This window comes from Sciurus vulgaris (assembly GCF_902686455.1).
Source record: "Sciurus vulgaris genome assembly, chromosome: 5".
NCBI classification, from domain to species: domain Eukaryota; kingdom Metazoa; phylum Chordata; class Mammalia; order Rodentia; family Sciuridae; genus Sciurus; species Sciurus vulgaris.
In genome coordinates, this window is record NC_136465.1 from 180,949,504 (window position 1) to 180,963,136 (window position 13,633).

The following is a 13,633-nucleotide window of genomic DNA, read 5'->3' on the forward strand; positions in this document are numbered from 1 at the left end:
CCATTATTTGTGGGTGGAATTTGCTTGACTTTCACACATTCTGGGTGAGTCTTTTTGTTGTTAATTTTCTGCTCAGATTGTTATTGTTGTTGTTGTTGTTTTAGTTGTCAATGGATTTATTATTTTTATGCTGAGAATCAAACCCAGGGCCTCACACGTGCCAGACAAGTACTGAACCACAACTCCAACCCCTCAGATTGCTTTTGACTGTGCTGAGTTTATGGATTCCGTTTAGGATAATTGACATTTGGGTCCTTAAAGGCTTCAGCTACAAATTATGTCTGTTTGCTTATGTATTCTTTTTATTCTTTTCACAGTTAAATGGTTTTTTTTGGTTCTACAAACTTTTTAAGTTTATTTCCAGTAAATTTTGGTTTTGTTTCACTATCAGTATAATTTTATTTTATCTATTTATTTGGTACCAGGGATTTAACCCAGGGGTGCTTTACCACTGAGCACATCCCCAACCTTTTCTATTTTTTACTTTTGAGACAGAGTCTTCCTAAATTGTTTAGAGCGTCACTGAGTTGCTGAGGCTGGCCTGAAACTTGTGATCCTCCTACCTTAGCCTCCAAATCTCTGGGTTTACAGGTGTGCTTAACCAGGCCCACTCAGTATAATTTTGCATAGTATTTTCAAATTAATCTTTTTCTTTATAGGAAAGCTATGGATTTTTAATGTAATTTGTAAGCAGTTGTAATGTAATATAATGTAATTTGTAATTTTAATGAGTGCTTAACTACTTCTTGGAAATGCTTGAGTCATACTTTATCATAGTATCATCTTAATGTTTAATGTCATATGTTTTTTAAATAGTACATATAAAAATAATTCAAATTCCAGAGTTACATTGTTTAGTGTATGGCTACTTGAATTTATTAAAACTAAGTAAAATTTAAAATTAGTGCTTCAATTTCACTAGCCATTTATCAGATGCCTTTGTACTAGCAGCTGTCAAATCAGGTGGCACAATTAGAGGACATGCATGCCTTTCAGAAGGTGCGTGATGGGAAGGAGAGCCTCTCCTTGCTCCAGCTGTGTTCTCACTCCTCACGCCCACAGTGCAATGTCTGTGCACTTGTGAGGTTTTTCATTCCATCTGTCAGTGGTTGTGGTTGTCAGTGTAAAATCTCCCATCTCCTTGTTACATCGTCTCCTAAGTATCCTTTCATTTCTGGTGCTCGATTTCCTCTTCAGATTCTCCAGAGCAGTTTCATAAAAGATTTTGTGAGTTGACTTTGTATCCAGCTACTTTGCTGAGTCTGTCAGCTCTACTGTTCTTGTGAGAATGGGACAGAAGCACTCAGTCTGCAGCCGCCCCTGTGAACATAGATGTGTGGCCCAGTCAGCTCCCAGAGGCCTCACCTGTCGTGTGGCAGCTTCAGGTCTTTTACACGTAAGATCAAGCCATCTGTGAGCAGATGATTCTACCTCCTTTCTAGTTTGGATGCCTCTTACTTCCTTTTCTTGCCTAATTGCTCTGGCCAGGACTTCACAGGACTTCACAGCACCCAGTGCTGTGTTGGATAGGAAGTGAGAGTGGGCCTCCTGTCTCATTCTTGATCTTGGGGGAGAGCTTTCCATCTTTCAGCACTGGATTGATGCTAGCTGTGGACTTTTTATTTATGACCTTTAACACATTGAGGAAGTTTCCTTTTACTTCTGATTTATTGAGTGTTTTTGTTGCAAAGGAATGTTTAGTTCTGTCTGATGCTTTTTCTGCATCAATTGACATGTTGTGTGACTCTTCTTGTCAGTGTGGTGTGTTCTACTGACTGGATTTGATGTTGGGCCACTCTTGCATTTGGGGATGCGCCCATTTGGTCACTGTGGTATGATCTTTTCAGGATGCTGCTGCACTCCTTTTGCTAACTTGGTGAAGGTTTTCATCTCTATTCGTAAGGTATTGCTGTAGACCTCCTAAGATGATAAATGGTGTTAGCATGGGGGGCCTTAGAGAGGTGATGGGGTCATGAAGGCAGGATCCTCACCAATGGAATCCGTGCCCTTGGAAACTGCAGGGAGCACCCTCATCCCTTCTTCCCTGTGAGGACATGGTATGCAGGTGCCAGATGTGAATTAGGAAGCAGGTCCTCACCAGATACTGAAACTGCCTGCTTTGACCTTGAACTTCCCAGTCCAGATGGACTGAGACAGGGATGCCGGCCTGTGGTTTGCTTGCGTTATCCTTCTTTTATAATGCTTTAGGGGGTTTGTGATTTGTCTGTCTTGCAGGTAGAAGCCGTCTCTGACAAATGGGAGGATGACAGCAAAAACTGTGGCAGAGGGCTGTCCGACTCCAGTCCCCGTGTCCTGATTGGCTGTGTGACTTCTCTGATGGAAGGCACTGGCTACATCAGCCAGACCACGTACTTCTCTCTGGAGAGCGTGTGTGAAGGTAGCCAGATGCGCTTCTGCTTTATATTTTAGGTTGTGCTTTGCATCTTTTATGTGGCTTGGGTTTGAGATGGCAACGTGCATCCTTGCAAGGGTCAGGTTCAGCCATGCCTCTGCCAGTGCTGGTACTATGTGGGGGTCTCAGTGCTAACCCTGGCCCCCCAAAATGAAGTCAGCAGGCAGCTCTCTGGGATTTTGAAATATGTTCTCTCTGTGAAACTGAGTCCTGGGAAATCTTGCCTGTGATTGTGTAGTCCCCTCAGCCACACCAACAGTGGCCCACTGCCCAGGTTGCCTTGTGGGGAGAGGTCTCAGTGGAGAGCATGGGGAATGTTTCCTGCTGAAGACATTGGTGAGAGGTACACAAGAGAAGGCTTACTCTGAGGAGTAAAGACAAACCCAGGCAAAGAGTTTCCCGGATACCAAAAACACTCAAGTGAAGCAAAGTCAACTCCTCTGGAGGCTGACAGAGGTCATGTTCAGAGATGTCCATGGTGGGGTGGGCATAGTGGCCCTGGTACTAACCACTGGCCCAGAGGATGCAGCCCAAACTGTGAGTGGAGGCCTGAGGCCCTCAGCCCAGGAGCCAAGTGTTGGACCCAGCCCAGTGGGGTCTGCCTGTCTCAGACATCTCTTTGGTAACCAGCGTGGTTGCTTCAGGGCCCTGTTCTCATCTGTGATATTCCCAAGGTCCTCAGATCATTGCTCCAAAGCCTGTGCCCATCACCTGCTTGCCCCCAATCCCTGCTGTCCAGTTCACCACCCCAAGGTTGGAGCCCTTTAACCTGCTGAGCTGGACAGTCCCTGAAGCCTGTTCATCTGTCCACTCTTGGCCTCCTGGCTTGCTCCGTGTGGACTGTCTAGCCCTGTTCTCCATGCTTGAGGAAGCACCAGCAGAGACTGGCAGGTGGCAGGGGTGAGGATGGGAGGGGCACTGTCCGCCTGGTGCCCTGAAGGTAGCTTGGTCCTCACTCAGAGGCCATGACTTTTATGGGCCGTCCCTGAGCTGTAGCTGCCGCTGAGGGTGACCTGCTGACTTTGTCCATGCTAGTACGTGTGCGAGAAGCATAGGTGTGTTCAGATGAATTAAAATGAAACCATTATTGTTTTTTACTTTTTTAGTTGTCAGTGGACCTTTCTTTTATTTATTTATATGCAGTGCTGAGAATTGAACATAGTACCTCACATGTGCTAGGCAAGCGCTCCACAACTGAGCCACAACCCCAGCCCCTGAGGCCATTTTTTACACATTAAGGAGCCTTTAAAGTATTATTCAGAAACTGTTTTCAATTTTTTTTTCTAAAAATGGAAAACTCCAAATATATTAAGAGTTGTGGTGTTGATGGCCTGAACTGGCCATTTCAGGTTTCCAGCCGTGCAAAGGAGACTGGGTGGAGGCCGAGTACTGGATCCGGCCGGGCACGTGGAGCAGCGAGGCCATATCTGTGAAGCCACTGAGGTACAAGCGCATGGACCAGGTACGTGGACCAGTGGCTCCTCCCTGTTTGCCATGGGTGCTGCCACGGCCAGGCTCTTGTCTGCGGCCCAGCTTCTCCCTGAGGTGCTGGGGACCCATAAGCTGCTCGAGGAGGTAGAGATGACCCGAGTGGCTATGGGTGTGGGCTTATCCACAGGCTCTGGGGACAAAGCTTGTGCCTGGTAGGGAATCGTGGGGTGAGTGGATGGGAAGTGGGGCTCATGCTTCCTCCTAAGTGGGCGTGATTTGGGGAGTGAGGCGGGAATGAGGAGGAATTGAGTTTGCACCAGGGCGAGACCAAGGCACAAGCTGGCCACGACTAAGAAGTGGGGCAGGGATGTCGGCCACCACCGCAGCCCGGGTGGCGCCCGGGACCCTGAATGTCCCCCTGGGTCAGGCTCCCGGGTCTGCCCTGCGCCGACAGCTGTGCCCCTCGCTGTGTGTGTTCGAGCCAGCACTGCACTCGCAGGTCTGCGTCTCCAGCCTATGCGGGAGGAACGGGGTGCTGGAGGACAGCATCTTCTTCAGCCTGGACTCCCTGAAGTTGCCTGAGGGGTACACACCACGGAGGCACGACGTGGTCAACGCCGTGGTCGTGGAGAGCAGCCAGTCATGCTATGTGTGGAGAGCACTCTGTATGACCCCTGTGAGGAGGAGGTAAGCAGCAATGCTTCCCCTTTGGGAGGGAATGGGCCAGACTCGTGTCCTGACGAGTCTGTCACATGCTGTGCCACAGTGTCTCCATGCAGTGCTGGTCTCGTAAGATCCACTGTTCAGTGACATACAGCCATCTCAGTTTGTCTGAGTGCACCCTGGTGCTCACACAAGGACAGACTTGCCTCAGGACACATTTCTCAGAACATGTCCCCTTCTGAGCACACATCATTGGCCTTTGGTAAGGCAGAGAACATTCTTCCAAGGCCTGTGTTGGCCCTAGGAGGATCTGTATGCAGAGGGCTCAGCTGCATGGCAGAGTGCAGGTGGAATTCCAGAGTCCCTCTTAAGCCTCTCAGTCCTTCCTCCCAGGGTGATGAGTGTCTCGGTCCCTTTTCTGTTGCTAATGACACAGTTCCACAGACTGGGAAAGTTATAAAAGAAGGAGGTTTGTTTTGGCCCAGGGCTGTGGTCCAAGTTCAGGGGCTGCATCTGGTGATGACCTTTTTGCGGGCAGAGCCCCTGGGCCACATGGGGCATGGTGTGGCAAGAGGGACTGTAAAGAGAGCCCTGGCCATGCAGGCCTTTATAACTGACCCCTGGAGATGAGTGGATTAACCCTTTTCTGAGGGCAGAGCCCTAATCACCTCTCCAAGGTGCCCCCTGGGCCCACTCTTCGGCTCTCTAATGGGGATTAGCTTCCAGCCTGAGTTTCAGAGGAGACAGCATATTCAAATCGTAGCAGTGATTGCCGTTTTGGGGTAGAATCATGTATCTCTGTTCTTTCGTGTTTTGGCATCTTAAAGAACACATCTGACACACTACGTTCTTGGGGTGACCAGGCATTCTTATATGTGGTGTCTTTCCTGTGTGTACATACACAGCCTGGCACAGCCCTCCCTCAGCCCGCATGTGGCAGCCCAGCCCTGCCTGCTTTTGCCCTGGGTGCTTGACTCCAGCAGGCTCCTCACACCTTCGTTATTCTGCTCACCATCCTGTTTCCTCAGTAGAGGGTAGTCTCTGTGTGGGGAGTGTCGTGTTTGCTGTCCTGCCCCACATTGGGCACCCAGCTTGGTCTCTGGGTTGGGCAGGCCAGCCCTGTGCTTCCCAATGGCCACAGGTGTATGAGGAAGGTGCAGGGGTTGATGGTGGTGCTCTGCACTCACTCTGCTGGAGACCTTCACTTGACTGTGGCCACATTGGAGCCCAATGCCTTTCCCAGGAGACCCTGCTTTCCTTCTGGGGCAGGGAAGCAAGACATGTGGCCCCATCTGCCAAGCAAGGCTGACTGGTTCACTGACGGAACCCCAGCCCTAGGTCTTGGTGGGCTGCAGGTTTCCTCTGTGTTCTGCCATGCTGTAAAGCCCCCTCTGTGGGCTTGGGAAGCATGGCCAGCAGTTCTCAATGCAGGTCCACAGGTGGCATGACCACTTGATGCACATGCCCACACCACTCCTCCCTGCTCTTCAGGCCATGAGCGGGTGAAGATGTTTTTCTGCCCCCCAGCATGTCTGTCCTCTCATCCTTACTCAGGCTTCCTGTCCATGAAGTGGTGCTTCTGGGCAGTGGAGTCAGCATGTGTTCTGGGCCCTTCCTGCTTGGGTCAGGCCCCTGTATGCAGCTGCTGGACTTTGCTTCCAACTTGGGCTGCTCCCTGTCACTGCAGACTCCTGGTGTCTCCCTGTATCTAATTGATAGCACAGATGTGCAAGGCAACTTCTGCTCAACTCTCAGTCCCAGGACCCTTCTTAAAATGGCTTGTCCTATGGGAGGGTTGAGACAGAAACCTGGAGGCTTCCGGACTCCTTCCTTCTTACTTCCTCTGATCCGGTCCATGGCAGATGTGGACAGTGCACACTATGCCTTTGCACAGGGAGAGAAGAGAAAGGAAGGGATAGTACTGACCCAGGAAGGGACCACTCAGTTTGTGGGCAGGGCTAGAATGGAGAGGTTCATACTGGAAACCAGTTTTCTTATGAGCTGCAGGCTAGGGCAGAGCTCAAGACAGGGCTGACTTTCTGGCTAGAGTGGGTGGCAAAGGGAAGCAGACACTCTGTTTTGAGGAAAAGTAAAACTTCCCATCTTCTAAAGAGCCAGACTTGCCACAGTTGGTGTTGCTTACACAGGTGTGTGGAGTGCACACTCAGAAGCCCCAAGGGCACCTCCCGCCTGTTGCCACACGTAGCCAGGCACATGGTCAACACAGGTGAAATTGCTACCGCAAGCGTGAGGAGGCTTTCTGCTCCCTTTTAATGTTATGGGACCACTGTTGCACACACAGTCCCTCGTAATGATACTGTCACGCAGCCTATGATTGTGCTTCAAAGCCAAGAGTGTCCCTGACATGCCAGGCCTTGGCCTCCCTCCCTCCCTGCCCGGCAGCCTTGGGGTGCAGAGAAAGAGGAGTGACCAGATGACATCTGTGCTGCCCTTTTTACTGAACTTTGATTTCTTCTGTAAGATGACCTGCCACTCCTAGAAATTCCAGGTCCTGTGGAATTCCTGCCCATAGGTGGGCGCATCTAGGGCCATCCAGCAGTCCACCCTGGAGCTGGAGCAGGGGCAGAAGGTGGGAGGCCTCCTGATGTCCCAACACTGATGTCCTTGGCCCTTACATCAGAGACCCTGCTGCTGTTGGCGAGGCCCCGGAGGAGTCCTGGGGAGCCCTGCTGTTGAAAAACAAAGGCAACATTGAAGTCACCAGGATGACAGACTTTGGAACCCTGAAGGAAGGAGGAAGCAAAACTATGACCATCTGCATAGAGTAAGTACCCCTGGGGTTTTGATGAAGTGACAGCCGTGGTTTCACACGTAGGCCTAAAGATTTACCCACACCTGGAGAACCAGCCGGACTTGGCCCGTTTGTTGTTTCCCTCTGAGAATCTTTTTCCAAACTTTTGACTCCAAAAATGTCCTTTTAACTTAAACCCATAAAGGTATTTGCAGTTGCCATTTCTGTTTCACGGTGATTGTGCCTCAGCTCTGGATCTCCACTGGCTTTTTTTCTTTTTTCTTTCTTTCTTCAGAAATAAAGGAGACATTCCTCAAGACCTAGTCAGCTGCAAACTGGCCGGCTGGGACAGAGCTCAGCAGTTCAGGTTTCAGACGCTGGACAAAGGCCAAGCCTGCCCAGAGGAGTCTGTTCCAGAGAAGGAGAAGCATTTTTCAGATGATAATGTTGATTCATTAAACAGCTACCAAAAAAAAAGTGCTGAAACACTGGAGAGCAGTTTAGTGAAAAACATGGAGGTCTCTCCAGGTAGGCTGCCCAGCTGCCAGAGAGAAGCCTGTCCTGGCAGCCATTATGGCTGGGATGGAAGGTGGCTGGGGTCCCAGCCTTGGAACTTGGCAGTGGTTTGTGCCGAAGGCTTGAGTCTGAACCCTCTGCTTTTGATCAGTGTTTCAGGGCTGGGGAAAGGACAGAAACAGCCTGGCCGATATCAGCTCAGCTTCAGGCAGAGGCTGTGCTGTCGGGCCGGTGGGTTGCCAGGCTGGAGTTCTCCTGTCTGGAGGCTCCATGATCACACGCCTTCCTCCTGGCTGCTGTCTGCCTCCTCAGCACGTCCTGAGGTTTGCTTTGTGTGCATCTGAGTGTTTCTGTCTGGCCATGCGTTTCCCTCTGTGTGAGAAATGATTGACCTTTTGGCCTAACTTTGGATGTAAATTTCATCCTCTAGGTGGCTGTACCTGTGAAGAAGAAGGTAGAGAAAAAGAAAACGGTCCGTCAAAGCAGCAGCCCATGGAGCCCAAGCCTGGAGGGCTCATCCCCCCAGGGGGAAAAACCTTCATTGCTATCACATGCGAAGCCAAGTAGGCCACTGGGGTGCTGGAGAGAACTCACACTGGGCCCTTGCATGTGATCCCTGCAGGACTCACCAGTGCTTCTCAGTTGGGGGTCATAACAGCATCCATGGCTGTTCGATCTCTAATGTGACCAGATCGCAAGGAGAAGCATTGGTCCAGAAATTGGTCAGCCGAGGCAAGGGGTGCCCAGCCTCAGCCTCCTTCCTCATCCTCAGCAGATGACCCAGCTGGGTCTTTGCAAATAGAGCAGAACCTTCATGACCATTGGGTACAATCTCCTCCACAAGTCTTGGGCCTCCCGATTGCAGCCTTCTCAGGACTCCTGCACTGTCCTCTTCTCCAGGCCTCTGTCCATCTCTGTGCCTCCCAGCCCCACTAAACATCTGACCAAAACAGTGTTGGGAGCTGAGGCTGGAGGAGGGAAGGGTAGAGATGGAGCTACCTCCTCTCAGACCCTCACCCCTCCTTCCCCTGGTTGGTTACAACCAGCTGGCCCCCTCAACCTGTCCCTGGTTCCTTCTCCTCCTGTGCCTCCTCCAGTTCCCTGTTGAGGCTGCTGGCCAGTGTGTGTCCACCTCCTAACTGGCATTTGAATCCCATCCTCCTTAGATCTCATCAGTCATCTGAATTTGTTTATTCTGAATCTTTTTCAAGATGTAAATCTGATTCAGTCACTGTCTTGTATCCGGGCCATCAGTGTCCAGTTGTGGGTGACAGTTATGCAAACAACAATCCTTCAGTCCACCACTTGTGGTGCATTCCTCTTAGCTGTGATAGTGTATGAATAGGTTAGAGCAGAGTGCACCTGCACAGTGTGTCTGGGCTGGCCACTGCTGGAAAGGAGAAAGGAACAGGTGGAAAGCAGTGCTGTAGCTGGTCACGGGACACTGTTCTCCCTTGACCTGGCCCCTGGAGCTGGGTGTGGCGCATGCATGTAAGCCCAGCACTCAGGCCGAGGTAGGAGAATGGCGAGTTCCAGGCCAGCCTGGCAACTCAGCAAGAGCCTTCTCAAGATGTTAAGAAAGGGGCTGAGGTTGTAGCTCAGTGGTAGAGCACTTGCCTAGTATGTGTGAGGTCCTGAGTTTGATTCTTAGCACCACATAAAAATAAATAAATAAAGTTTTTTAAAAATATGTTAAGAAAGGGGCTGAGGTTGTAGCTCAGTGGCAGAGCTGCTTGCCTAGCTGGAGGAGCCCTGGATTGTCTCCAGCATGTGCTCCTGTACCTGGGTGTTTGCATAAGTGCATGATCTTGGGAATAGTGAAAATGTTGTGCTGGTTAAGTTAGAGAACTACAGGAAGGACAATTTTTTGAAACATATTCAGTATAGATTAACTGACAAATTATGAAGTACCCTTGTCTCCGTATGTTCGGCACTTGCGTCTTTCCTATTCTAATTTACCTTGCCATCTTTCCCTGTGTATTGCCATCACTCTTCCCCTCTGTTACAGTCATGTAGAAAGTTCACCCTACACAAGGTAGGATGACTACCGTTGAGATTTTAAAATATATCCTTAAACCTTCCCAACATCTGGGAAATAGCACTCCCAAATAAGCAGTTAGCTACCCACCCATCTGGATAGAGATATGGTGTTGTATTTGTTGATGTTCTAGATATATATTGGTGGGCGGAAAGCTTGGGTTGCAGCCACCTATATTGTCAAAGTATATTCTCCAGTAATTCTCTCAGAGGATACATGAGAAATAAACTTTCTGAATTCTTTGGTATCAAAAAATATCTTTGTTTTACCCTGAAAATCAAATGCTAATTTGACTGGATATAGGATTCTAGGTTGAAAGCCTTCCTCCTAAAGAATTTTTTAAGAATATTTTTTTACTGTAGATGAACACAATACCTTTATTTATTTTTATGTGGTGCTAAGGATCGAACCCAATACCTCACACATGCCATGCAAGCGCTGTACCACTGAGCCATAGTCCTGCCCCCTAAAGAACTTTTATGATGTTGCTCCATTGACTTCTAGCATCCAGAGTGCCCAGTGATAAGTCTGTCAAGCTGACTCTTGTTCCTCTGTGGGTAATTTCTTTTCTCTCTCTAGAAACCTTTATGATTTTCTCTTTATCACTGGAATTTAGAAACTTCACCAAGATGTGTCTAGGAGTAAGTCTGTTTTCATCAGTCACAAGATTAGAATCCTGTAGCTCTGGAAAGTTTTCTTCAATCATTTCCTTAATTATGTCCTCTGCTCCATTCTCTTTATTCTCTTTTTCTGGAATTTCTATCAAACCGATATTGGTACTTTTGAATCTATCCTCTATGTCTCTTAGCCTCAGAAAGGGCAGTTTTAAACCCTCAGTTCTCTCTTGGGAAAATGCGTTGCTTGTCTTATAAAGTAAACTTTTATGTAAGTTCTTAAAACCTCAGCCTGACTCTGGTTTGCAGTCCTGTAACTCCCTGTGTGCACAGAGGGAAGCGTGCCGAGTGTCCCTTGCCCGTCTGGCTGCTGACTGAGCGTCTCGTCTTGCTTCTGCAGGCACTCGGGACGCTGCAGGGAGCTGCTCCTGCTGTGCTTCTCCAGCTTCCTCATCGGGCGGCACCTGGAGGTGACCGTGGTCAGTGGCGAGGAGGCGCTCATTGCCGTCCGTGAGCCCTTCTCCTGGAAGAAGCCTAAAAGCCCCCAGGCCTTGGCCTCCACAAAGACAACTGTCGTGGTGACCACACAGAAGAGGTGGGCCCCGGACCCTGTGGCTTCTGTTGCGTCAGGCCAGCTGTGGTGTGGACAAGCGTGTGTGCTGGCAGGCTGGAGTTTGCCGTCTGTGTCTTCCTGTTTGGGGCAGGGTGCATTTTCACAGAATGTTTAAGGTCAAATTTTGTCTTTGCTACTAGAGTCACCATGACAGGGTGAGGACAGGGCAAACCACCCGTGTGTCTCAGTGCCCTGCTCCACCCTGGAAGGTCCCAGGTGACTTCTGGAACAGACGAAATTTGCCTTCTGCTCCTGCAGCCCTCTCCTCTCCAGAGGGCAGAACAGACTCTGGCATCCAGTGTCTGGACATGTGCCCAGCGGCACCTTCAGCACTGGATTGGTGGGGTGCTAGCCGGTGTGCCTCTGCAGTAGCTCGCATGACCCACATAGCTCACACTGGGCAGCAGGATGCTGGGTTGCTCAAAGCCTGTGTGAAGGGGTGGCACCATTTCAGAACGAAATGAAGGAAAGCAGCATGTTCTCAGCACCTTGCTAGTGACAGTCCCTGCATAACGGGGCATTAATCTGTCCCACCACCACTGTGGGCTTGGCTTAGATGCATGAGTTGCAGAACCCATGGGGGTGAGATGCGGTGCTTTTCTAATGCTGGAAGATTGCCGATTCCAGATCACTTGTTATCCCAGTAACAGTTGGAGATAAGGGATGGTGGGCTTCTGTCAGTGCAGACCTAAGGGAAGTGTGTTGGCAGAGAAGGGTGTTGTGTGGCTGTTTAAGTTCAGAACATTGTTTGAATCACACTGTACTACTACCAAAAGCTGTGTGACTTGGACACACTTTTATCTGTCTCTGAGCCTTGGTCTCACTCATCAGTGGTCGTCCCTGCCTCATGTGGTGTGAGGAATAAATGAGGTAGTGCCTGTCAACATGCAGCCTTCTGGCACAGGGCAGGCAGCAAGCACTATGGTGCTGCTTGTCCCGAGGGCATGTCCTAGGGTGGGACCCAGAAAAGAAGCAGACGTCTCCATGGGCTGCGGCAGGGAGAGTCCTGGATGATGGCAGCTGGTGACGGCTGTCACCCAAGGGTGCCGGACTCACTGCGCAGTCACAGTTGGCTCCACTAAGTGTGCCGCACATACCAGCCACCACCTGAGTCTCAGTCCCTGGGTACGTGTGTCCTTGGTGTGTTAGCATGGCCCTACAAGTGTTTCTAGAGCATGGACGCTGGTGTCCTGGTAGCCAGCTTGAGGACCAGTGTGCCGGCCCCGGTGGCTCCAGCATGCCTGCCCGGGCCATGCCAGGCACTGGAGCTCAGTCTCACTGCCTGTTAGACCTCTCTACTAGCACCTCCACTGCCAAGTCCCAGGATCCTGTGTGCTGAGGTCAGACTGGCCAGCAGCCCACTGCATCCTCATCTTCGGGTCTCCTCCATCCCGTTGGGTAAGGAATCAGCGCCTGGCGCTAGGTCTCGAGCGTCCCCGCTTTCCAGCTTCACACTGCTCTGATGTAGTGCTCCTCCCGCTCTTCAAGAGAACGTCCTGTTTGTGGGTAGGGGCAGTGGCCTGCCATGCTGTCTGTGATCTGAGCTGTCCAGCCAGAGCTGGACAAGGAGCCTGAGCAGGAGCTGAGTGCTCCCCCTCCTGTCCTCACATAGGCAGAGCAGCGTTGGGTGGGGATGGGGGAGCAGTGCCTGGCGTTTGACCTAGGTGGACGGTCTCCTAACTTCCAGTCTCCTCTTCTCCTTCGAACTCAAGGTCTTGTGCACACCAGGCGAGTGCTCTACCACTGAGCCATACCCCAATCCTTTTTGAATTTTATTTTGAGGGAAGGTCTTGCCCAGTTGCCCACGCTGGCCTTGAACTTGTGGTCCTCCTATCCAGCCTCCCAGCGTGCATGCTGGAATTCCAGGTGTGGCCTCTGCACTAGCTCTCCCCCTTTATTCTTTGTACTGCTGGAGGCAGAATTTGAGTGACTCAGAATGCACCCCATTCTCGGGGGAGGCAGAGGCTTAGGGGTGAAGCTAGGTTTCCCCAGGCAAATCACAACCAGAATACAAAAACCATCAAGGCAGGAGCTAGGCAGGGCAGCCCTCTCCTAGCATGTTCTTTGCAGGGACGTGTGGGTATAGTTTCTGCTTTTCACGTCCTTATTAAAAACATGGCAGTAGCTGGGTGCAGTGGCACGCGCCTGTAATCCCAGCAACTTAGTGAGGCCCTCAGCAACTCAGTGAGACCCTGTTAATAAAAAAACAGGGTGGGGGTGTGGCTAAGTAGTAAAGCACCCTGGGTTTAATCCCCTGTATCCAAAAAATAAAAATAAAAAACCATGTACTAAAAATCGAGTTCATTAGAAGGCTAAAAATGGCTACCTTCAAGTTCCCCAGTCCCAGCAGGCTCCTGGGAAACCAGCCTGGCCCACCCGTGAGGAGCAGCTCTGCCTGCCCTTGCAGAGGGACAGTGCCACCAGAGCTGTGGCGTCGGGACCTGGGACCTGGAGCAGAAGCTTGCCCCCAGCCAGCCCAGAAGTGGCTCCTGGGTCAGGTCTTCCTGAAGTAGGAGATGATGTCCGATCCGCTTGAGCGTCCTTCATTTGAAGATTCAAACTCAGACGTAAAGCTTCCATGCCGATGTGGCGC

General features: G+C 50.6%; 1 protein-coding gene across 2 annotated transcripts in view; it reads left to right on the top strand.

Moving 5' to 3' along the window:
- The first annotated feature begins 1,841 nt into the window (after positions 1-1,841).
- Positions 1,842-13,633, top strand: part of MOV10L1 (Mov10 like RNA helicase 1) — a 118,889-nt gene continuing 107,097 nt past the window's right edge. For both annotated transcript variants that reach the window (XM_079142633.1, XM_079142634.1), the window contains exons 1-8: positions 1,842-1,898; positions 2,236-2,398; positions 3,763-3,875; positions 4,344-4,531; positions 7,149-7,292; positions 7,555-7,787; positions 8,206-8,338; positions 10,828-11,022. In XM_079142633.1, the coding sequence (XP_078998759.1) occupies positions 2,338-2,398; positions 3,763-3,875; positions 4,344-4,531; positions 7,149-7,292; positions 7,555-7,787; positions 8,206-8,338; positions 10,828-11,022 (1,067 nt within the window). In that variant the 5' untranslated portion in view covers positions 1,842-1,898; positions 2,236-2,337. The remainder of the gene's footprint in view (positions 1,899-2,235; positions 2,399-3,762; positions 3,876-4,343; positions 4,532-7,148; positions 7,293-7,554; positions 7,788-8,205; positions 8,339-10,827; positions 11,023-13,633) is intronic.